This window comes from Nilaparvata lugens, unplaced genomic scaffold (genome assembly GCF_014356525.2).
Source record: "Nilaparvata lugens isolate BPH unplaced genomic scaffold, ASM1435652v1 scaffold4341, whole genome shotgun sequence".
In the NCBI taxonomy this organism is placed as follows: domain Eukaryota; kingdom Metazoa; phylum Arthropoda; class Insecta; order Hemiptera; family Delphacidae; genus Nilaparvata; species Nilaparvata lugens.
This window is the reverse complement of record NW_024090621.1, coordinates 2,914-26,357: the sequence shown is the minus strand read 5'-3', so window position 1 is coordinate 26,357 and position 23,444 is coordinate 2,914. Positions and strand designations below refer to the sequence as shown.

Below are 23,444 nucleotides of genomic sequence, written 5' to 3'. Positions count from 1 at the left end.
CACCCCAGGAACTAATCTGCCACCTGTTGAATATATGAAAATCTAAAGATTTTTGCCTCTAGCTCCGCTCCATAAGGAGTTTTTCGAAATCTGAGGGTTGGTATGTTTCAAGCTCTACCCTCTCTATGGATTCTGATAGAAGACAGGCTTCCAAATCATTCGAGTGGCATGCAAACAGGTGGTTCAAGGAAAATCAGACTTTTGCTCCCACCTCCGCCCCAAAGGGGTTTTCGTAATCTGAGGGCTGGAATGTTTCAAGCCTTACCTCTTCTCCCATGCATCCCTATGAAGGAGTTGCATGCTATTGAGGATTTCTTTTGAAATATAGTTTATTTTTATCCTTGTATCTTTTTCATTGGCAGAAAGATCCTTTCGATGACAATGTCACCTCCCTTAATATACACATACAGAGTGGGTGAAAAGTCCGAGAACGGCTTAATATCTCATACAGAAAGGTAATTTGACGGTGGGTGAGATTGGAGATCCTACTCAAATTGAAAATACCACTTTACTATGACTAAAAATCAATTTGAGTAGGATCCCCAATCACACCCACCGTCAAATTACCTTTCTGTATGAGATATTAAGCCGTTCTCGGACTTTTTACTCACCCACCATTCTGGGCGTAAGCCTGTAGTACTTTTCTGTAACACTTTTACACTTTTGTGCAATTCTGAATGATTGATTGATTGATAATACATGAGATATTACCCTGTGGGTTATCAGCTATGTTGAGTTGAAGTTCAGCATTGGAAATTCAGAAATTGGGGAGTAATAATCTCATAATTTTCTGTTCGTAGACGAGCTGAAAGGTCTGTTCAAGCGAATTGAGGTCTCAGAACAGATCAGGCAGAGGTTTCAGACTGACAACGAGGAGCTATGCAAGGAGATACTCAAATTACGCAGGCAAATCAGGAATTTGGAGAACGAGATGGAGAGGTAGGATGGAATGAGGATTAAAAGGAGAGAAAGAAACTAGATTGAGCCAATCTTGAAGTAGAATATGATAAAGCATTACATCAGAAAACAAAATTTGCATTGGAACAGAAGCAAATTAGCAGAAGAAACTGAATGCACAATTTGATAAATCAAATCAAATCACAGATAGAAATTACTGAGATATTGCAATTATTCAAATGCTAATGAATTAACAATTATTATTAAACGAAAATCCAAATTGAATGCTGTAATTCACCCCGAAGACTTCTGCTACTGCAAATATTGACAACAGGGTAAACACAGGGTGAATTACAGCATTCAATTTAGATTTTCGTTTAATGATAATTGTTAATTCATTAGCATTCGAATAATTGCAATATCTCAGTAATTTCCGTCTGTAGACTGGCTGGCCGCTATAGATTTGTTTAAAATGAGCGCTGTTATCCAGAGATTGTCATTTTGGTGTAAGGGTAAGCATTCCTGACCGGTAATTAGGAGGTACTGGGTTCGATTCCCGGGCTGACAAATAATTTTTGAATAGTAGCGCTCATTGAATTTCCATCTAGCTGTTCACCCTGTTGTCAATATTTGCAGTAGCAGAAGTCTTCGGGGTGAATTACAGCATTTAATTTGGATTTTCGTTTAATAATAATTGTCAAATCAAATTAATAAAATATAAATTGTGTAGTGAATCTATTCTTTTCCTCTATTAATTATTTTTGAAGTAACTATTCAAACTTTGAATTAGAAACACTTTTGGAGTGAAAAGACTCACTTTTTAGAAATAAAGAGGTTTCGACCTGATACTTTTTGACCTACATACTTTTAATAGCCTTGAAACAAGAGTATGTTACCTCAGACTGAATGTGACCAACATCTACAGGTCGACTGCTATTAAATAGGCAATAATGTTCCCACTTATACAGTGCTTCTTACTCAAAATGTGATCAGTAAAGAAAATACATTTTACTCAATGCAAAATTCGATAAAATATAATGAAAATGCAATGAATAGATGAGAACATAATTGATTCTTTTAGAATACTCAAAAACACAATTGACGACAAGGATGACGATTATTCAAATTATAACATTAATAATTCATAACAGAACCAAATAGCTTTTGGTTTCTATTCATTATTGAGCAATACTACATCAGGCACAGCTATAATTGACCGAACGAAGTGAGGTCTAAGATTCAACTCGACGGTTTTGCATTTCTCTTTATGTTTACATGTTAATATTTTTGTTTATATTTGTGTTCCGTATTTACGGCGAAACGCAGCAATAGATTTTCATAAAATTTGTCATGTATGTTCCTTTTTGAATTTTGCGTCGACGTATCTATAGGGTTTTTAAAATTTTGCATTGTAAGGATAATAAAAAAGGAAAAGGAGTCTCCTTCTAACACCAATATTACTGTAAAAATCATACTATAGATTTATTCATCATAAATCAGCTGTCGAGTGGATTATTAATTGCATGCAATAATTAATATCTCAATGTAACTTGGTAAAAAATCAGCTGCTGTGTGGACTTTTAATTGCATTCCTCATTGAATGCAATTTTGATGCACTATTAGATGAACTATTGATTGCATGCACTAACGCATGCAATTAATAACTAAAATAACATAGTATTGTCTCTATTCCTCTGTTTTGAACTCGGGCTAGCCTGTTGCCAGTATGTCTTGAAGGAGATTAGCTTTCGATGTTAGCATTTTTGATACACCAACCCTAACAGCCCTTAGCCGTTTTCACACCGATATCTCGCCGACACGACATACAGACAGGATTTACTGTGATGGACAGTATAAGATGAGGCTGTGGTTTATAACTGTGGTTTTATATGCTGATAGTGAATGTTTTTGTGATTTTTCTGGCTTCAAATCTATCAAGTTTTTCAATTTATTAATGCATTTTCAAGTGTAATAATAATTTGTTTCATCTTTCTGATCAACCGAGATACAAAATTTTTAGTATAATGTATATTTGGACTGTAAATTTTTGTGATCTTTATAAAATTGTTTTCATAACCTCATTTGGACTATTTTTATCAAAATTAGGGAGAGGAACAGTTTTGGGTTTATCCTGTTGATTCTCTCCCAATCATGAATTTGATGTTGTGATTAAGGAATGTAATAATAAATGTAATAACTGCGCGAGGTCTACTGTTCACAGAACTACTACCGTAGTGTATAAGATTGATAGAAATGTATTTATTTTACTGTAGAAGATGATTCAAATTCATTATTAAGAAATAATTCAAAGCAAAATTATGTGAGAAGATTTATACAAATGAATTAATATAACTGTAGAAGTAGATTGAAAATAACTTTCATTTAAATATTCGACTGAGTCACTGTCAATATTGTAGAACCATCCATAATTAAATAAAAACACACATATGTTGTCAAATTCTATAAGGTTCTATTTAACTTTTATTTATATTTTTCTACTTCTCCAGGGTGCAGGAAGGCGAGAAAGGTCTACTGATCAAGCTGGATGGAGTTGAGGAAAACTTAAGGAGCAAAATCCTGGACATTGCCGATCTGAAGAAGCAGCTGAGTGAGACGGAAGCTGTCGTCAAGCAACAACAGGCTCTCTTCGAAACAGTGCGCACTGAAAAGAATGCGATCGCTAAAGAACTCTTCCAATGCAAGGTGATTAATAATAAAATCTACTAGCAGCTCCGCTAGGATCCAATCAAAAACTTGACAAACTGAAAACTAGACGTGATTAAATCTTGAAGAATTGAAAATAGGCCTTCAACCATCCTCGGTTAATAGAGAATCTGTATGCAAAATTCTAAGTGAATCAGTTCATAGTGGAGTCCATTGTTGCTGTATTGAGAATTTCACACTCAACACTAAAGCTGCTATAACAATTGATGGAAAGCATAAAATAATGGTGAAATAATACATCAAATTGAAGAGAATCTAATGCTCCACAAAGCAACGTTCAGTACTTATTTTTTCGATGTATTGTTATTGAGTAATAACATAGAGAAACGATAGCGTAAGTAGATATCCCATGGTATAGGGCGTTTATGTCGCAACTTTTACTGTTATCCCAAGCCGATAGTTCACTTAGTTCTTTCCCATGAAGCTGTGTGACGCTGTTAGTCTCTCAAATTGTGCCGTTCATACACTCTCACCCCAACAAAACTGTAAAAATTTACAATAATCGACAGTAATCGGCTTGAGATAACAGTAAAAGTTGCGACATAAATACCATGGGATATCTACTTACGCTAATGTTTCTCTATGGTAATAAGCCCTGAGAGTCGAAAACGCTGGAAAAACTGTCTTGACAAAGATTTTACACTTTTATTTATTTATTCATGGAGACAACAGGTAAAACCCCATTTTGCCTTCGTCACACTATACAATAATAATTTCCAACATAATACAATTTTCAATAAAAAGAAGATGGAAAATCAAAAGTTTTAAAAGTCAATATCTCGGAAACTGAAGGAGATATCACAAAACTCTACTTAAAAAATTTGTAGGAAATTTAGCTAGCTTCATTTTTGTTTAGTTAGTCATGTTGCTGAAATGCATTGTTCCCAAGATACATGCGTGTTAAGCCATAATGAAAAAACACAATTTTTAAACTACCCTCATCCCTGAAGCACAAGAGGTAGGGATGGGGACTTTCGATATGTTTACTTCCTGACTAGTCCAAACAAAGCTGCGAGGTAAAATTTTGAGTTCCAAACATTCCCTCAAAATTTCCCTGTCAATCGATCTATTGTTGTTAAACTGAAGATTTTACACTCAACACTATAACGGCTGCAACAATCGTAAAATAATGAAATAATACATAAAATTGGGGGAATATGATGCTCTATAAGCTCATGATTAGCAGAGATTTTTTCAATCGTTATGAGGGCAAAAAGATGAAAAAAATCTGAGCCGGAAGGGTTTTTCTCCAAAATGTGATACCTTTGAGAGCTCAAATCTAGGAAACTATGAGAGATACGGGAAAATCTTAGGTATGAAACTTGTAGAATGATTTGTAAGCTTTAATGTTGTATTCTACAAAAATTGAATGAAGCAAAAATGCGTCCGAGAGACGCATATTGTTTGAGATATATGAAAAAAAAATGGTATTTTCAAACCACCCCACCCCCTTAGCTCAGGGGATAGGAGTGAGGACTTTTGATATGTTTACCTCCTTACTAGAGAGCTCAAAAGAGCTGCGAGGTCGAAAATTAGTCTCCAACGAAACTTGAAGAACTGAATGGCTCGACTTCCCATGTTTCGGATGAACACGTCAAGCCGTCGGTCCCGGCTGCCTAAAAAGCAGTCGTTAGGTCATGTCAGAGGCCCTGAAATTGATCAGTAGTGACCTGAAAACTCTGAGTGTTCCAAACTTTTCACTGTATACGTTTTTTGAGCATTCGTTGCCTGGACTACAAATGAAGTGTGCTCATTTTAAACACACTATACAAAACATAGCTAAAATGATAGCTTCGTTCTTGAAAAATTGAATGAAAATTCTTATTGTTTGACTTGACGTTGTAATGCATTTTATGTACTCTTCTGCTACTCCAATAAAACATTATTTATTCATTTATATTGCGAATGACTGGACCTTTATCTAAGGATAACTGTGTATTTTGAATAACTGAAACGTTCTAGCAATAATCTTCCACTATCATGCTTGTATCATTGACAGCATAAGCAACTACACACATCTTCTTACAATTAATTATTGTATTTAAAAGTAATAGATTTAATTCAAACATTCTTGTCGTTTCAGGGAGAAATAGAAGGACTACATGAGAGAACAAAATTGATGACAAGTCAAATAGAGCAGCTGAAAGGTGATATAGCTAACAAGGAAGATCTTCTAACAAAAGAAGAATTGGGTATGTTTCTATCATCTCAGTCAGTACTAGTACTACAGTAGGCCTACTCAGTATTAATATGCACCTACTAGCATAGTCACTAGTAACTGATATTTAACTGAATATTATTCACATACCGGTACATCAATAATTGTCAAATTCATATTCATTAATCATCATTTGTATAATTATATTTATTTATTTATCACATTGTGTACAAATACTTAACATGAGGAAAGGCACAACAGGCTCATGCCCAAAACTGTCCCATTTCCAATTTATACTATACTGTCCAAATCAAATTGTTGGTTATGTCACTTTCACTCTTCAAAATACAATTCACGCTCTTCAATACTCAGATAAACGAGTGAATTTTGAATCAAATAGGTACTATTAGAGACTTTATTATTTCATTGTTCATGAGGATACATTATAAATTAAATTCATAAAGATTATTTCTTTATATTGATCTGTATTTCATATTTATTGTTATTCTTTATATTATTTATTTGACAGTGCTGTTAATTAGTGTCAATTTGAATAACAGAACCTTGTTGTTTGATAAAATTTAATATTAAGTTTATCTAATATTATTAAATAGAATATTAAGTTTGTTTTTTGGTGCTGCAAAATTATTTCTTTATTATGTACATATTTCCAATGTTAGTGATAAATATCGGGGACCGAGCTTCGCTCTGGAGTACAAAAGCATAAAAAAATATTACAAAAGAATAAATTATAATAACATTCATAGTTCATACAGAAATGTTCTATCTAATCACAATAAATTGAGATTGATTCCCAGAGGAATGCAAAAATTCCCCTCACAAAGGCCCGGTTGCACAAAAGCCGGTTCAATTTTAATCCTGATTAATTTCACGTGAACCAAATCAGAGAAGACCATTTCAAGATGGATCTACTGGAATTACTCAGGATTGAAAATAACCCGGTTTTTTTGCAACCGGCACTAAGTGCCTGATTGAATGATTACAAATGTTCAACAGCTGAGTCATAATTTTGACACAGTCCCACACACATGAACTCGCTCACTCACTTCCATCACTAACAGACGACGAAATAATTATTATCAGCTGTTTTTCCAAGGATGATTAATAATTATCCTTTTAATGTCCTTCAGCGAGTTTTCCCAGGGATGAAACCTGATGCAATCGATTTTTTTTGTTATAAACCTACTATGTTCTGATTTTCGTGAGAATCGTTAGAGCCGTTTTCGAGATCCGGTGAAATACAAACATAGAAACATCTAAACATATAAACAGGAATTGCTCGTTCAATAGTATAGGATAATGTGAAATATTACGTTTTTGAATAATTTTCAAAGACACTACAGTCTATTTTTTGAATATTAGTTATTAAAACTAATACTCACTGTGGAGCGCTTTCGGATTTTTCAAATCCATTTTCAACACTCTTCTTTTGTGAAAATGCTCATCTATTTCACTATTTAAAAATCCGAAAGCTCTCCACAGTGAGTACTAGTTTTAATAACTAATATTCAAAAAATAAGTGTCATTGTAATAACTTAAGTGTCATTGAAAATAGTTCAAAAAAAGATTATTACTTGCAGTTCATCATGGATAGTGGAATATTTCTTCCATGTTTAGTTTTGAAGCATTTAAATTTAAAAATCTAGTTTGTGAAAATAATCAAGGACTAAACATTTTGTAAAGTGAACAACTAGAAGACTTGTAGCCTTAACCTATTTCGGACTATGTGTAACTTCATCTAAACTTTGGAGAGGAATAGCACAAGGTTACCTTAATTTTTCTCTCCCTATCATTTTGATGATGTACTTTATCACATACACCCTGAGTAGCTTCAGAGGTGGGTGATTGATACCCAGGTGTTGCTCCTGGATGACTTCGCTCAGTCGTAATGTGGGCGGGGAAAGGAGGCAAGTCGAAGTTCCTCTTCCTTCTTCTTTGTGCCTCAGCTGGCGTGAACAGCACCTCCTGGTGCTTCTGACGGCGTGAAGGTCGCTCTCTTCTCTGATGACACCACTTTGATGTAATTTTGTATCGGCCTTACGGCCTCGGTTCCACTCCAGTGAAGTAGGAAAAGGAAGGACAGACAGGACAGGGACGGCAGACAACGGTCCGCTGTGCCCTGGGGAGAAGGAAGAATAGGGACGGCAGACAACGGTCTGCTGTGCCCTGGGGAGAAGGAAGAATAGGGACGGCAGACAACGGTCCGCTGTGCCCTGGGGAGAAGGAAGAATAGGGACGGCAGACAACGGTTCGCTGTGCCCTGGGGAGAAGGAAGAATAGGGACGGCAGACAACGGTCCGCTGTACCCTGGGGAGAAGGAAGAATAGGGACGGCAGACAACGGTCCGCTGTGCCCTGGGGAGATGGAAAGATAGGGACGGCAGACAACGGTCCGCTGTGCCCTGGGGAGAAGGAAGAATAGGGACGGCAGACAACAGTCCGCTGTGCCTGGGGGAATGGAAGGACAGGGACGGCAGACAACGGTCCGCTGTGCCCTAGGGAGATGGGAGGACAGGGACGGCAGACAACGGTCCGCTGTGCCCTAAGGAGATGGAAAGACAGGGACGGCAGACAACGGTCCGCTGTGCCCTGGGGAATGGGAGGACAGGGACGGCAGACAACGGTCCGCTGTGCCTGGGGAAATGGAGGACAGGGACGGCAGACAACGGTCCGCTGTGCCCTAGGGAGATGGAAGGTCAGGGACGGCAGACAACGGTCCGCTGTGCCCTGGGGAAATGGGAGGAAAGGGACGGCAGACAACGGTCCGCTGTGCCCTAGGGAGATGGGAGGACAGGGACGGCAGACAACGGTCCGCTGTGCCCTAGGGAGATGGAAGGTTAGGGATACAAGGACAGGAGGTCGGGGACGTACGGCAGCCAACGGGCCGCTGTACAAGGAGCAGGAAGGTTGTGAGCGGAATGCTGTGGTCTGGGGCTCGTCCGGCCTTTAAATACTCCCCCAAGTGGAGGGGATGGAGTTGTGCCGCCGCCAGAGGCGGTGGAAATCATCTCGATGCGCGGAAGATGGTGCGCAATCGGTACCTTCCTTATCTCCGCGGTCGGCTAGCGTTGCTGATAGCCGAGCGTCTTTCTTCAATATTATAATTATTTAGCAATATTTTCCATCACAATTTTACTTTGTGACAACTTATTGTATGAATCAATAAAGAATTTGTTTAATAACATAACTATGTTGTTCAATTTCTACAAGGTTTGAAAAATTGAAAAAATAAACTAGAAAACTCTCTTTGTTCAGCGTTTAGGAAGGCACAGACAGAGAAAGAATGCTTGAGAGCGGACGTACAGCGTTGGAGAGACGCAGTGAGAGATAGCAAGAGAGCCGCCAACCTCCTGCAGGAAGAGGTCAAGGATATTAAGCACTCCATGAAAGAGTGTGACTTTGAAATAAATCGACTCAACGTTGAGAAGAAACATGTAGGTTTTTTTTTCAATTTCTCGATACGAAATCTCACACATTCATTCATTTATTCATTTATTCATTTACATGCATAAATATGTGGAGACAAATATCTTATAACATCAATAGAAAAGTAGCTACTTTTTAATAAGAGAAAAGATTCTCTTAAAGACTCTTTCTTCACAACTTTTTCCTAAAGACATTCTCTTCAAATCTAAATTCTAATAAAACAAAATACCTACCTACTCATTTATCCTTGATATCGTTTTGTGAAAGCAAAGATTAATTCAATTTTTTTTTAGTTCAAGTCACTTACTAAACTATTATTCTTGCTTATATTATTTTCAATTCATTATTTTATGAGTGATTTTTAGTAACTAGATTTTTCATTGTATCTAGTGTCAATAAAGTATAGTTATTCTTTTTCTTATCGATTGTCAGAAGACTCCTCCATGCACACGGACTTGTCGTCCAAGCATGAAGTTATTCATTTATTTTCACCTGTTTTTCATATTAATGTTGCAATCTAATGTATCGCCTTAACTTTATTTTTACATACTATGTAATGTAGAAAGTTTTGAATGAATTGAATTGAATTGAAAAAGTGTTTTTGAATGCTTATACTCGTGAAAAAATTTAAAAGAATATTTCAACATTCCAGCAAATATTATTATATAATTATTATTTAACGAAAAATCCTAAAAAATGCTGTAAAGGATTTTTAGGATTTTCGTTAAATAATAATTATACAGGTGTTTCAGAAGTAGTGTCGAGAATTTCAGGGTATTGTACCTGGATGCTAGGAGACTACAAATGTCATATTTGAAGTGTCCAAAACTCAGCGGTTATCCTTATAGCTGCCATTTTGTTTTTTCACTTAAAAATTTTTATCTCAAGAACGAAATGTTGTATTGATCTGAAATTTGGCATGAATATTTATGCTATAAAGACTCAACTATAAAAAATAAAAAAAAATTTTTTTGTTGAAATTTTTCAAAATGGCGGCCATTTTAAATTTTTGATGGCGAATATCTCGAGAGAAGTTGGTTCATTTGAACGGAACAGGGTAATTGCTGGTAGGCCTCGAGCAGTTCGAAATGTTGTTTGAAGAGGAAGTATTGCAGAAATTCGATTTCAATCCTAGAACGAGTACGAGAGCAGTTGCAAAGCAAATCAATTCAAGTTTAATAGTAATAAATTTAAAATAGATTTTCATAGTCTTAATAACATGCTGATGTCTCATGATTGGAGTGACGTATTATTTAATAATAATGTTGATTATAAGTTCAACAATTTTCTTGAGACATTTGCAAATTATATTGAATGTTCCAAAAATAAAATTGAAATTACATCAACTGAATCAGTAAAAGTAAAAAAGCTTAAACCATGGATGACAAATGGTTATGCACAGCAATTCACTCCCGTGATAAGCTATTCAAAAAAGTAAAAAGGAATCCCGAAAATAAAAATGGAAAAAATGAATTTAAAACTTTTTCTAAAAAAATAAAGACCTGGATCAAAATCGAAAAAGAAAAGTACTACGCCACAATAAATTTATTAGCTCCACGTCAAAAATGGGTAGTTCTGAATAAGCTGTGTGGGAGACCAAAAAAAGGAAGTCTCGATGAACTAAAAATTGAGCACGGGAGTGAGATTGTCAGTGACCATCAAACTCTGTCAAACCTTTTTAATAATTTTTTTGTAAATATTTCTAAAGATATTGCAGCCTCATCAGGTAATTTAGTTGTCAGTGATGTAGAGAGTTATAATGAAAATTTTACAAAAACCACTTGTCAAAGATCTATATTCATTGAGCCTGTCACTTTCAATGAAATGTTGATGTACATAAAGGAATTAAAATCCGGTAAAGCTCCAGGGGACGATGACATATCTTCTGGACTATTGAAGTCAGTTGCTATGTCTGTAGTCCCAATTCTGGTAGATATATTCAATTGCAGTCTTTCTACAGGTATATTTCCTTCCAGGATGAAATTGGCCAAGGTAGTACCCATATTCAAATCTGGCTCTAGATCAGAATTAACTAACTATCGACCTATATCCTTACTTTCAATTTTTTCTAAGCTGTTAGAAAAGGTAATGAGAAAAAGGATTCTTGATTTTCTCAACTCATGTAACTTTTTTTAAAAACCAATTTGGTTTTCGTGAGTTGATGAATACGGAGATGGCTCTTCATACTTTCATGACAGCTATATATTCTGGCATTAACTCCAGACCAGCGAACTGTGTTGCAGGATTATTCCTGGATATAAAAAAGGCATTCGACACAGTAAGCCACACAATTCTGCTGGACAAACTATATAATGCTGGTATCAGAGGTGTTGCACATATGTGGTTTTCATCCTATTTGAAAGAAAGGGTGCAATATGTTGTCATAGGAGGTGTGAAGAGTGAGGTCCAGGTAGTAGATTGTGGTGTACCACAAGGATCGGTCCTTGGGCCAATCCTATTTCTTGTATTCATAAATGACCTTTTTTCATGTAACTACAATGGTGTGCCAGTGTTATTCGCAGATGACACTGCTTTTGCATATTGTGGGTTGGATGGTTTGGACTTGGAGAGTGTGATGCAGACTGATGTTGATAGGTTGTTGTTGTGGTTCAAACACAATAATCTGTCTCTTAACCTGTCAAAGACCAAGTATATTCTGTTCACACTGTCGTCAAGCTGGAATTTACCATCTGGTTTGAAGTTCCACGTTGATTGTTTGCGGAATAATTGTAACTGTCAAGTTGTCACGCAAATTGACTCCATCAAATATTTAGGTGTTACAGTAGATGAGAAGCTTACCTGGTCTCTACACATACGTTATGTTAAAAATTATCTTTTACATATCCTGAGAAAATTCTATTTTCTAAATAAGATTCTTCCAACCACCATTCTTAGACAGTTATACTTTGCTCTTGTTGACTCTAAACTGAATTATGGAATAAGTTGTTGGGGCTCTACTTACATTACCCACTTGAGACCACTTATAACCTTACAAAAATCTATTGTCAGAGCTGTTAAAAAATCAGGAAGATATGAACATGCCTTTCCCCTTTTTCAAGATATAAAATGCTTGCCTCTAAGATACATATATGTTTTCAAAGTTTTATACCTATTCTTTGTAATGTCTGGAAACAGTGGTCAGGCACTTTTCAGGGAGAGAACAAATTATCAAACTAGGAGAGTCACTTCTGATCTGCTAAGGCTTCCCAGGTCATACCACTTGTTTCCAGAAATCGTTTGTATTTCTAGGTCCGAAATTTTTCAATAATTTACCTTTTGAGGCAAAGAGAATTGATAATAGGAAAATGTTCAAATATTACATTCTTAAATGGCTTAGAAATATCTTGCCTGATTGTTTAGAACACATGTTTTTTATTCTTTCTTAGTTTTCGACATAATAATTATTATAGTTGTTGAAAATCATATCAAAAAGTAATTAAGCCCAAACTGGAAATGTATGAGAGTGAGTGAATGTGTGAGTGTGTGTTTCATTTTTTTCTTGCCCAAAAAATTTTTTTTTCTTCTTTCTGATTTTTTCAATTATAGTATAAGCACTCCTGCTTGCACGCGTTAAGCATTTTATGCTTACAGCAAGCTAGAAATATCTGTTTCAAAAAGCTTTGTTTTTTTTTCATAATACATCATACACGTAGAAAGCCTTATTACATAAATTATATTTTATACAATTTCTTCAGTGCACTTTGTATTTTATTTCCATTTTTGATGTTTGATGTATTTGAAATTTTGTATGTATTTGATTTTTGAATCAGAATAAAAACAATTTGTATTTGTATTTGTATTTGTAAGTGCTTCTTCTGTGTGGCGTGTACTAAACAAGGAAAGACTTCACCCCTTCCGCTTTCAAAAAGTTCACTCATTGGTTGAACGCGACTATGAGCCAAGAGTAAACTGTGCCCGTTGGTTTCTTCAGCAAGACATTATCCAACCAAATTTTCTAGAAAATGTGTTATTTACCGATGAGTCCAGCTTTACAAGAGAAGGAATCTTCAACTCTCGCAACAGTCACGTCTGGGCCTTAGACAATCCTCATGAGGTCAAAGTGCGTGGTTATCAGCATAGATTTTCGCTGAATGTTTGGGCGGGTATCTTAGGTAATCGCGTGATTGGACCATACATTCTTCCTAATCGTCTGAATTCTCCCACGTACATTACTTTTTTAAGAGACATACTACCAGAACTTTGGAAGATGTGCCTCTTGCAAACAGATATAATATTTGGTTTCAACATGATGGTGCCCCTGCTCATTTCGGAAATGTTGTTACGGACTTTCTGAACATGACCTATCGTCAGCGGTGGATTGGGCGGGGTGGACCAGTACCGTGGCCCGCACGTTCACCTGACCTCAACCCTTTAGATTTTTTTCTGGGGCCATATGAAAGACCTTGTTTACAGCACGCCAGTAGAAAACGAAGAAGACCTTGTGGCAAGAGTGGTTGCTGCAGCAGATGCCATTCAAGATGATGAAAATGCTTTTATAGCAGTTCGACGGTCCATGGTTGAAAGGTGCAGACTGTGTAATCAAGTTGAAGGACGGCATTTTGAGCAATTGCTGCATTAGTATCAGTGAACCGATTTGAGTGAAATTAATATTTTTCAATGTAAAATAAAATTTGGAGGAAAGTTATTCTTGTATATTTCTGTAATAAGAACGGTTTTCATGAAATATAAAAAAAATTAATATTGATCTTTAAATGGTGAAAAGTGGTCATGCATGCAGTACGAAAAAAATTAATTTCTCTGTTATTCTTCGACCAATCTTAATAAATTAGGTATCATTGGAATTGTGAAAAAATTTGCTAACTTTTTGCCTCGTGTAAATTTCTGTAAAATGGACGGTTTTCGAGATATTCGCCATCAAAAATTAAAAATGGCCGCCATTTTGAAAAATTTCAACGAAAATTTTTTTTTCATTTTTTATAGTGAGTCTTTATAGCATAAATATTCATGCCAAATTTCAGATCAATACAACATTTCGTTCTTGAGATAAAAATTTTAAGTGAAAAAAACAAAATGGCAGCTATGAGGATAACCGCTGAGTTTTGGACACTTCAAATATGACATTGTAGTCTCCTAGCATCCAGGTACAATACCCTAAAATTCTCGACATACTTCTGAAACACCTGTATATTAATTAGCTTGAATAAATGCATTCTCTATTAAATTCCATCTGAAAATATTATTATAATGGGGTATCATAATTAGGACCAAGTTTATTATAAGCAATATTTGTGCTTGTGAGTGTATTATAATTACCGTATAAGTATTTCTAAATAAACTCCTCTGGTTGCAATTTATTGGCAAACAAATTAACAATATCATTAATACAAGCTCAATTTTTCGCATTGTTATTTTTCGTTTTTTTTTCTTTAGAATTTCTTCTAAAGCAGGATTTCTGTTTAGAAAATAGACTACCTAGTCTACTTGGTAGAAGCATTATTAGATTTTCATGTCACTTTGAAACAAATATTACAAAAAATCGAAATATCTCATTCCAATATTTCAAACAAAATATCTTCTTTTTTTCTATCCCATTTCGGTTTCTACTATGGTTTCTTGTATTCTGATCCACTCTACCTTTTTGTTTGAGAATATTATTTTTCCTAATCTTCATGAACAAACAAAAAAATTCAAATTCTCTTTTCAAATTTAGGAGAGGAATCATACTGAGCTGAGAGCTTCTGTTTTTGTTTTGTGTTCGAATATGTTGCAAACTTATTATTTTTTGCATAACGGTGTGCATGATATTCATCTAGTTCTTCTATAAGTCTTGCTTCAAAAGTAATTCGAAATTTTCAGTGTGATTTATTCTATACTATTATAGCCTACTAGTATTTATTTATTGTCTTATCTTAGCAAGAAAATGTACTACCTAATGACTTGATTTTTACTGTACCTACCAGTATTTATTCAATATGAGTACCATAGGCTAATATTATTGACCAAGAACTCATCATTCTAATGGAAAGTGTTTCAAACCTGTATACAAAAATTCATATTCACAATTTTTTATTCTAAATACGGTACAGTAGGCTACATACTATACCTTTTCAATAATCACGTTTCTTTTATTTGAGGCATCGTTCTTAGTACACTTAAAATAATAATTCATAATTAGAATAATGAATCAATAAGTCTGTATTGAATCTATTGGTTAAAGGTTGTGCAAAGGCTAGAAATAAACTTTCTATTGGTGATATTTTTCAAAGTTTTCCGATTCGTATATCATGAAGCTATCAAAATGGAAAAGGTTTCCCAGGAAAACATTCTTTTCCGATCATTACTTTTTGAGATAAAAGCGTCTAAAGTTTAAATGTTTGGGACAGAGAATTTCAAGTCCGGTAAGAGAGATCCATGAGATTGAGAGGATAGATTCTTCATGGTATTGTTGATCTAGTAAAACAAAAGTTTTCTGGAAATATTGGTTTTTGAGAAACTTACTAAATTTACCAAAAATCACCAAAAATAGCTCAACTAAAAGTTATTTTTGGTCATTCTTAGTAAATTGGATAACTTTCTCAAAAATGTAAATTTTCAGAAAATTTTGTTTTACTAGATCAAAAATTCCATGAAAAATCTATCCTCCAAATCTCGTGGATTTATGTCTCATCGAACTTGAAATGTTCTGTCCAAAATTTAAACTTTATGCGCTCATATCTCAAAAAGTAATGATCAAAAAAAAAAGTTTTCCCTGAGAGAACTTTTTCATTTTGATAGCATGATGATATACAAATTGAAAAACGTCGAAAAATATTACCAGTAGTAAGTTCATTTTTAGCCTTTGCACAGCCTTAATTATCCATTATATTCAATAAGTGTCCCAGAAACCGGGGCTTAATGTATTAGGTATATGTTTAATACATCGCAATCTCATCAGTGGGTGATTCTGAAATACTGATTTATTCTATCAAGAGTGTCAATAATAAACATGAGACTAATAAGTGTCAATAATAATGAGAAAAATAAACAATTTTTCCTCCATTTTTGCAGGTAATGAATGAGAAAATCGCCATCAGTAAACAGCTTTTGAATGCCTCACAAGAAAACGACCTGCTCAATGAAAAAGTGAAAATATTTCAAGCCACTATTGATAAAGGCAAAACCCTCTACGCCAAACGTCTTCACGATATTCGACTGTTGAAATTCGAAATAGAGCAGTTACGGTAAGAGCCACACATTCTATTATTTTAAAATGTGTTTAAAAACTTACCTTTTATAATATACTGAGTGACCCAGAATAACGGGAACTTTAAAAAATGAATTTATTTATACTGATGTAAAGTTCAAGACTTGCCATCTGAGAATTATTAATAACATCTATCACTTTTTGACAATTACTTCTTCAAGATGGCTTCCTCCTGCATGAATACACTCTTGAAATCTGTGTTGAGATTCCTGAACGATTGCTGCAACATTTCAACTGCGATATTTTTAATTTCATTCTGAATCGTCTGTTATAATATTCAACCACAGTTATTGGTCAAGTTGTGAAAACGTTTGATTTGAGATAGCTCCACAAACAGAAAAACGCAGGTGGACAGATCATGGGACCAGGAAACGCAACCGAATCGTGAGGTTACACGGTTACCAAACAATACTCACTCGCACAGTTGCCATTAACTGCCGTGCAGTGTGGATTTCGCTCACAATTTGATCAATAATTTCGAATTAATTAAAAATTTAAACAAATTCAAAATGAAATCCGCAATATTCCAGATGAGATATTGTAGCGATCAATGAGGAATCGTCAACACAGAAAAATGTATTCAATCAGGAGGAAGTCATTTAAATGAAGTAATATTGTCAAAAAGTGTTAGATGTTAGAAATAATTCTTAAATGGCAAGTCTTGAACTTCACATTAGTTCAAATAAAATCATTTTTCTGCCCTTCCAACTAATACTTTATGGTGTTTTTAAAAGTTCCCGATATTCTGGGTCACCCTATAATAGAGCAGAGAATTGGCTTATTTTTATTCATTTACAATACGAATGACACTAATGTAATAACATTGAAAGATGAAATAATAAGGTAGTCCTTGTGCTATTTTCCTTCCAATTTATAAGTGGCAAAGTCCAAGATAAGGTTAGAATTTCACGTGTACAGTTTTTATAAAATTTTAGTCCAAAATAAACATTAAAACTATAAATTTTGAATTTAGATGGCTTGAGTCAATAATTAATTAGAAATATTCTACTCAATTGCCACTTGTAACGAATAATATTGAGTTATTTAAGAAAATTCAGAACCATTCAAGAAACACAAACTTGTAAACACAAAATACAAAATGTATTTAGTTCAAGGTGTATTATTAGTTTTTCTCTTCCAATCTGTGCTTTCTTGTAAAAATAATGGATAAATAAAGTGAATGAATTGAATAATTCTTGTGAAAGCTATCTTTGTCAATTTTTAAACGCTCAGTGTTCTCCTGAGCTTTCTCACATATAATTTGGATATTTCTGTACATTGAAAGGATATGATGTTTTTGAGATTGAGCTAGAAATCTATTATACAGGTAGGGGATAGGAAATTCACGAATGACGCATCATCTCGTCTGAACTACTGGACTGATTAACGTGAAATTTCGCATATAGATTTCTAATTCACTGATGATAGTTATATGGGTTCATTTTGAATAAGAAACTAGTAGTTTTAAGATTATTGGTTTTTTGAAAAGGTCCTCTAAGTCATTTGAAAGTGTTGAAGCAATTAAAGTCTCCTATAACAATTATTATTAAACGAAAATTCCAATTAAATGCTGTAAATCACCCCGAAGACTTCTGCTACTGCAAATATTGACAACAGGGCAAACAGCTATATGGAAATTCGATGAGCGTTACTGTACAAAAATTATTTGTCAGCCTTATTTATTATTAAATTATAAATTATTTTAAAGCATTCCTGCTATGAAATTACTGAGATATTGCAATTATTCAAATGCTAATGAATTAATTATTATTAACGAAAATACAAATTAAATGGTGCAATTCACCCTGTTGTCAATATGCTGTGCACCCTGTTGTTCAATGTTTGCAGTATCAGAAGTCTTCGGGGTGAATTGCAGCATTTAATTTGGATTTTCGTTTAATAATAATTAATTAGCATTTTAATAATTGCAATATCTCATTAATCTCTATCTGTAGACTGGCTGGCCGCTATGGCTTCGTATAAAATGAGCGCTGCTAACCAGAGATTGTCAGTTTGGTGTAAGGGTAAGCATTCATGGCCGGCAATTAGGAGGTACTGGGTTCGATTACCGGGCTGACAAATAATTTTTGAGTAGTAGCGCTCATCGAATTTCCATCTGGCTGTTTACCCTGTTGTCAATATTTGCAGTAGCAGAAGTCTTCGGGGCGATTTACAGCATTTGATTGGGGTTTTCGTTTAATAATTATTATTTATTAATTAGCACTTGAACAAATGCAACTTACAATTTATTTCCAAACACCGGAAATAAATAGACTGTCTAAAGACTGTCTATAGAATGTCTATAAATAATTAGACTGTCTTCTATAACAGTTTAATTAGGAGTAAACTTGAATATTGTAGTACTCTTTGGCTTTCTATAACTAGAAAAATATGTATCCAAGATTGAAAAAATTCAAAACTATTTTTTAAGATACGTTTATTATAAAGTCAATGGTTTGAGTTGTGCTATAGAGATTATCCAACAATGTTATTGAGAGAAATTTTTTGGTCCTGCAAAATTATTTATTTAATATGTGAATATTTCCTATTTTAGTGATAATAATTAGAGATATTTTCTCTATGTTTAGTTTTGAAGCATCTAAATTTGAAAATCTACTTTGTGAAAATAATCAAGGAGTGGAAATTTTGTGAAGTGGAGAACTACAAGACTTAACCTATTCCGGACTATGTGTAACCTTATCTAAATTTGGGAGGGGAAAAGAACAAGGTTACCTTATTTTTTCTCTTCCTATTATTTTGATGATGTACTTATTGTATGAATCAATAAAAAATAGAGAATAGAAATAAAGATTTGTAGGTTTGATAGTTTGAAGCTAAGAAGAAGGGTTGATTTGCTATGTATACTACATTTAAGTTGTGCAATAATCTATTGGATTGTCCGAATTTGCTTGAAATGATATTTTTTTTGTGGTAGCAAGGTTTTTAGCTCTCAAAGTTCAAGTTTATCTTATTTCATATTATAAAACCAAATACCACTTACTTTCAAAATTCATAACTTTTCTATCCTTTATTCATAGTATCAGATTATAGTAGCCTCTACATCATCAAAATGTTAGAAGGAGAAAAAATGAGGTAACCTTGTGCTATTCATCTCCCAATTTCAGATAAGGTCACACTTATGCCTGAAATAGGTACTCGTAATATTGTGAACTATAGTAAGGTCCACGTTATAATGGCAGTGTTCTATTAGCAATGGTATTGCTATCCTTGTCTATCATTTAACAAAGCAGATACCGCTATCTCTTTCTCGCTTTGCTCTGTTGGCAGATCGTCTTTTAACAATGTAGAATTAATATTAATTAACAAAATATTTCATCTCAATCATGAAAATTCATTGTGAAATTATTGAGAAATATGATTTCTTGCTTAATAAAATATAATTGATAATTTTTGACGAGAATGAACAGTTGATATTTCATCAATAAACCTGCATCAGCTACCGTCTATAGAAGGCATTGACAAGACAGAAGATCGGCAACATCTTCTGTATTCGTATTTTATTTTGACGTTTGTTACAACACTTTGTGTTCTATGACAATAAAGGATTATTTATTGATTGATTGAACAATGTTCTCCTATCTTTCTCCAGTGCCATTATAACGTGGACCTCACTACAGCAGGTATATCGTGCTCCACAAGACTCAACCTATTTCGGACTATGTGTAACCTTATCTAAATTTGGGAGAGGAATAGCACAAGGTTATCTTATTTTTTCTCTCCCTATCATTTTGATTATGTACTTTTTGTATGAAACAGTTCTAACCCTTGCAGAGCACAGATTACCTACTAGTCACAGATAGTTTTTTAATAACTGTTCCTTGAATTTTCAATATTTTGCTTGTAGGAAAGAGAAAGGTAACTTGTCCAAGGCTCTGAACAACACCACAGACTTCCGTTCGGAGATCTATCACTTGGAGAGAGACCTTGCCAAAGAGAGACTCAAGTCTAAAGCACTAGAGGAGGAACTCCAAACACCTCTGAATGTGCATCGATGGAGAAAGCTTGAGGTATTCAATTGATTGTCCATAGAATTATCATTGATAACATCTTAATCAATCGAAATGAACTAGTAGTTCTGTGAACAGTAGACCTCACGCAGTATTTTCATCCACAAGTACCTCATGTAACCTGTTTTAAATGTTAGCAAACTCAGTTCACATTTGAATTTGTATTCCATAATTATGATTATAATTCATCCAGTTCCGTGATAATCTTTTCATCTGATGAAAATCAATTTTTACAATCAAAAATATTATAATTTCTTCAGCAATATTCAGATCATTTGATTATTTTTAATCACCTATTAAATTAGTCTTTTCAAATCAGAGAATATTGATACTGATGGGCACGCATAGGCCTAATAATAGGCCTAATACCATGACCGCAAACAAGATATTGAAACCTAAGACCTTAAAGTGCATACCGGTACCTTTTTAAGGTATTTGATTGAAACTATAGACCTTATAGAGGGAAATAGACTGGCTTCTCCAGACATCATTCTGTGTAATCACTTGTCAGCTGATTGATTATGAATTATTCTATAGTCTGATTAATCTCATCTTCAGAGTAGATGATATAATATATATATATATATATTGATATCGGCGTATGGAGGAATTCGTTTCCTTCTCATACTATCCTTAAAATGCAAAATTTCAAAAAAACCTTGTGTATACATTGACACGCAGTTGAAAAAGGAATATTTCTGCCAATCTCATAGAATTCTACCAATGCGTTACATACATACAGACAGACAAAAGAAAATTCGAGTTGAAACATATTTAGACCTCACTACGTTCGGTCAACTATTACATGAGTATAAAATTTAGGAGGGAATCATTTTTGGAGTTATCCTGTTGATTCTCTCCAACTGACTTCTTTGAAAAACTCAAAATGCTCAGTACATTATTTTTCTATTTTTTTTGGGAGAAATAATAACATATAATCTACTACGCCTTCTTATGCTACTTGATGCGAGAAATCCGAATCTGCAAACGCATGAACGGAATTCATTCCCGTTCAGGAGATATGACTCCTTAAATATATGAAAAATGCAAATTGGTCAATACAATATTTTTTTAATATTTTCGGGAAAATAATATCATTATCAACTATGCCTTCTTATGCTCCTCGATACGAGAAATCCGAATCTGAAAACGGATTAGCGAAATTCCATCCCATTCAGGGGATATGACCCTTTGAGTACCTACATTTGGAAACGCAAAAATGTCAGTACATTATTTTTCTTATTTTCTCATTTTTTTGGGAGATAACATATCAAATATCATTATCAACGATGCCTTCTTATGCTCCTCGATGCGAGAAATCCAAATCTGCAAACGGATTTTCAAAATTCTTTTCCGTTCAGAAGATATGACTCCTCAAATATATTGAAAAATGCAAATTGGTCAATACAATATTTTTTAAATATTTTCGGGAAAGATAATATCATCAACTATGCCTTCTTATGCTCCTCGATGCGAGAAATCTGAATCTGCATGCAAACGGATTGGCAAAATTATTTCCCGTTCAGAAGATATGACTCCTTAAATATATATTACAAATGCAAATTGGTCAGTACATTATTTTTCTAATTTTTCTCGTGAGAGATAATAGATTATCAACTCTGCCTCCTTATGCTCTGTGATTTGAGGAATACGAATATGCAAACGGATTAGCAAAATTCTTTTCCTTTCAGGAGATATGACCCCTCAAATATATATTCGAAAAATGCAAAATGGTCAGTACATTTTTTTTCATTTTTTCGGGAGAAATTATAATTATATCATCATCAACTCTGCTTTCTTATGCTCCTCAATGCGAGGATTCGGAATCTGCCAACAGATTAGCAAAATTATCCACCGTTCAGGAGATATGCCCCCTCAAATGTAAATGGAAAACGCAAATCTTTCAGTAGGCTACTCGACCAATAACTCATCTTGAAAGTTACAGTATCATGTCTTCTACAGTCTTCAACTTATTGAAGGGCTCCCATAAATATGGTTCACTCTTTATATATATTTTTTCAAATTCCATTCAGGAGATCATTCCCTTGTTTCGTTGTAATGCGAATGCATCAGAATTGTATAGGAGGGTTGAGTGTGAGAGAGGGCCGGCTGAGCCCTAACTTCTCCCTACAGGTTGAAATAAAGGCAGCCTATCTATCTATCTATCTCTATATCTCTATTTCAGGGATTAATCCCAAGCAAACTGGGGTTGATACAGAGATTCAAACCCTCCAAAAACGTATGTTGAAAGTTGAATTTGATTTCTAATTGAATAATTGATTCTTGAATATTTCCCCATATAACATTGAGAATTTTCTGAAAAAATCTCCACTGAAGCTTAATGCTATACATATTCTGATATGTATAATTTAATATGTATTTTCATCCATTCATCTATTCATTCAGTCTTCATTGTTTCCATTTATTTTAAGTTGACGTTTCATACATCACTGGAGATTTACTCTATCTAGTGATTTCATGTGTAATAAATAAATAATGAATTCCTATTTATTTCCAGGGATCCGACCCAAGCAAACTGGAGCTGATACAGAAAATTCACATCCTCCAGAAACGTCTGGTGAAGGGCATATCAACCATAGAGGAGCAGGAAAAGAAGTACGTAGAGGTAGAACAGAAGTACGAGGTGTTGAAGTTGAAATTCTGTCGACAGCCGACTCCTCAGGCCTCTCAACAACTCTATAAAGTCCAGCTCATGTTGAGGAAGAAGATACAAACTATCAAGGTAAAGTGAGATCAGGAATAATTATTTATTAACTATCAGTAGTTGACCCGTAATCTGCAAGGGTGTGATTGAAAACTTGACGAACTGAATACTTGATCTATAGTGAGGTCCACGTTACAAGTGAAGAAAGATAGGACATCAACGTTGCCGGTTCCTCTGTCTTGTCATTGCCTTCTATAGACGGTAGCTGATACAGGTTTATTGATGTAATATTAACTGTTCATACTGTCACCTGGTCATATGG

At 34.4% G+C, this 23,444-nt stretch overlaps 1 protein-coding gene across 1 annotated transcript; it reads left to right on the top strand.

The window, feature by feature from the left end:
• Nucleotides 1-636: 636 nt before the first annotated feature.
• Nucleotides 637-23,200, top strand: LOC120355704 (cilia- and flagella-associated protein 58-like; the record flags this gene model as incomplete). The annotated part of the gene is made up of 7 exons (XM_039444351.1): nucleotides 637-939; nucleotides 3,405-3,600; nucleotides 5,705-5,813; nucleotides 9,055-9,233; nucleotides 16,234-16,406; nucleotides 20,295-20,457; nucleotides 22,976-23,200. Coding segments are annotated over exons 1-7 (1,053 nt in total), but the record flags the coding sequence as incomplete, so codon positions are not given.
• Between the last annotated feature and the right edge of the window lie 244 nt (nucleotides 23,201-23,444).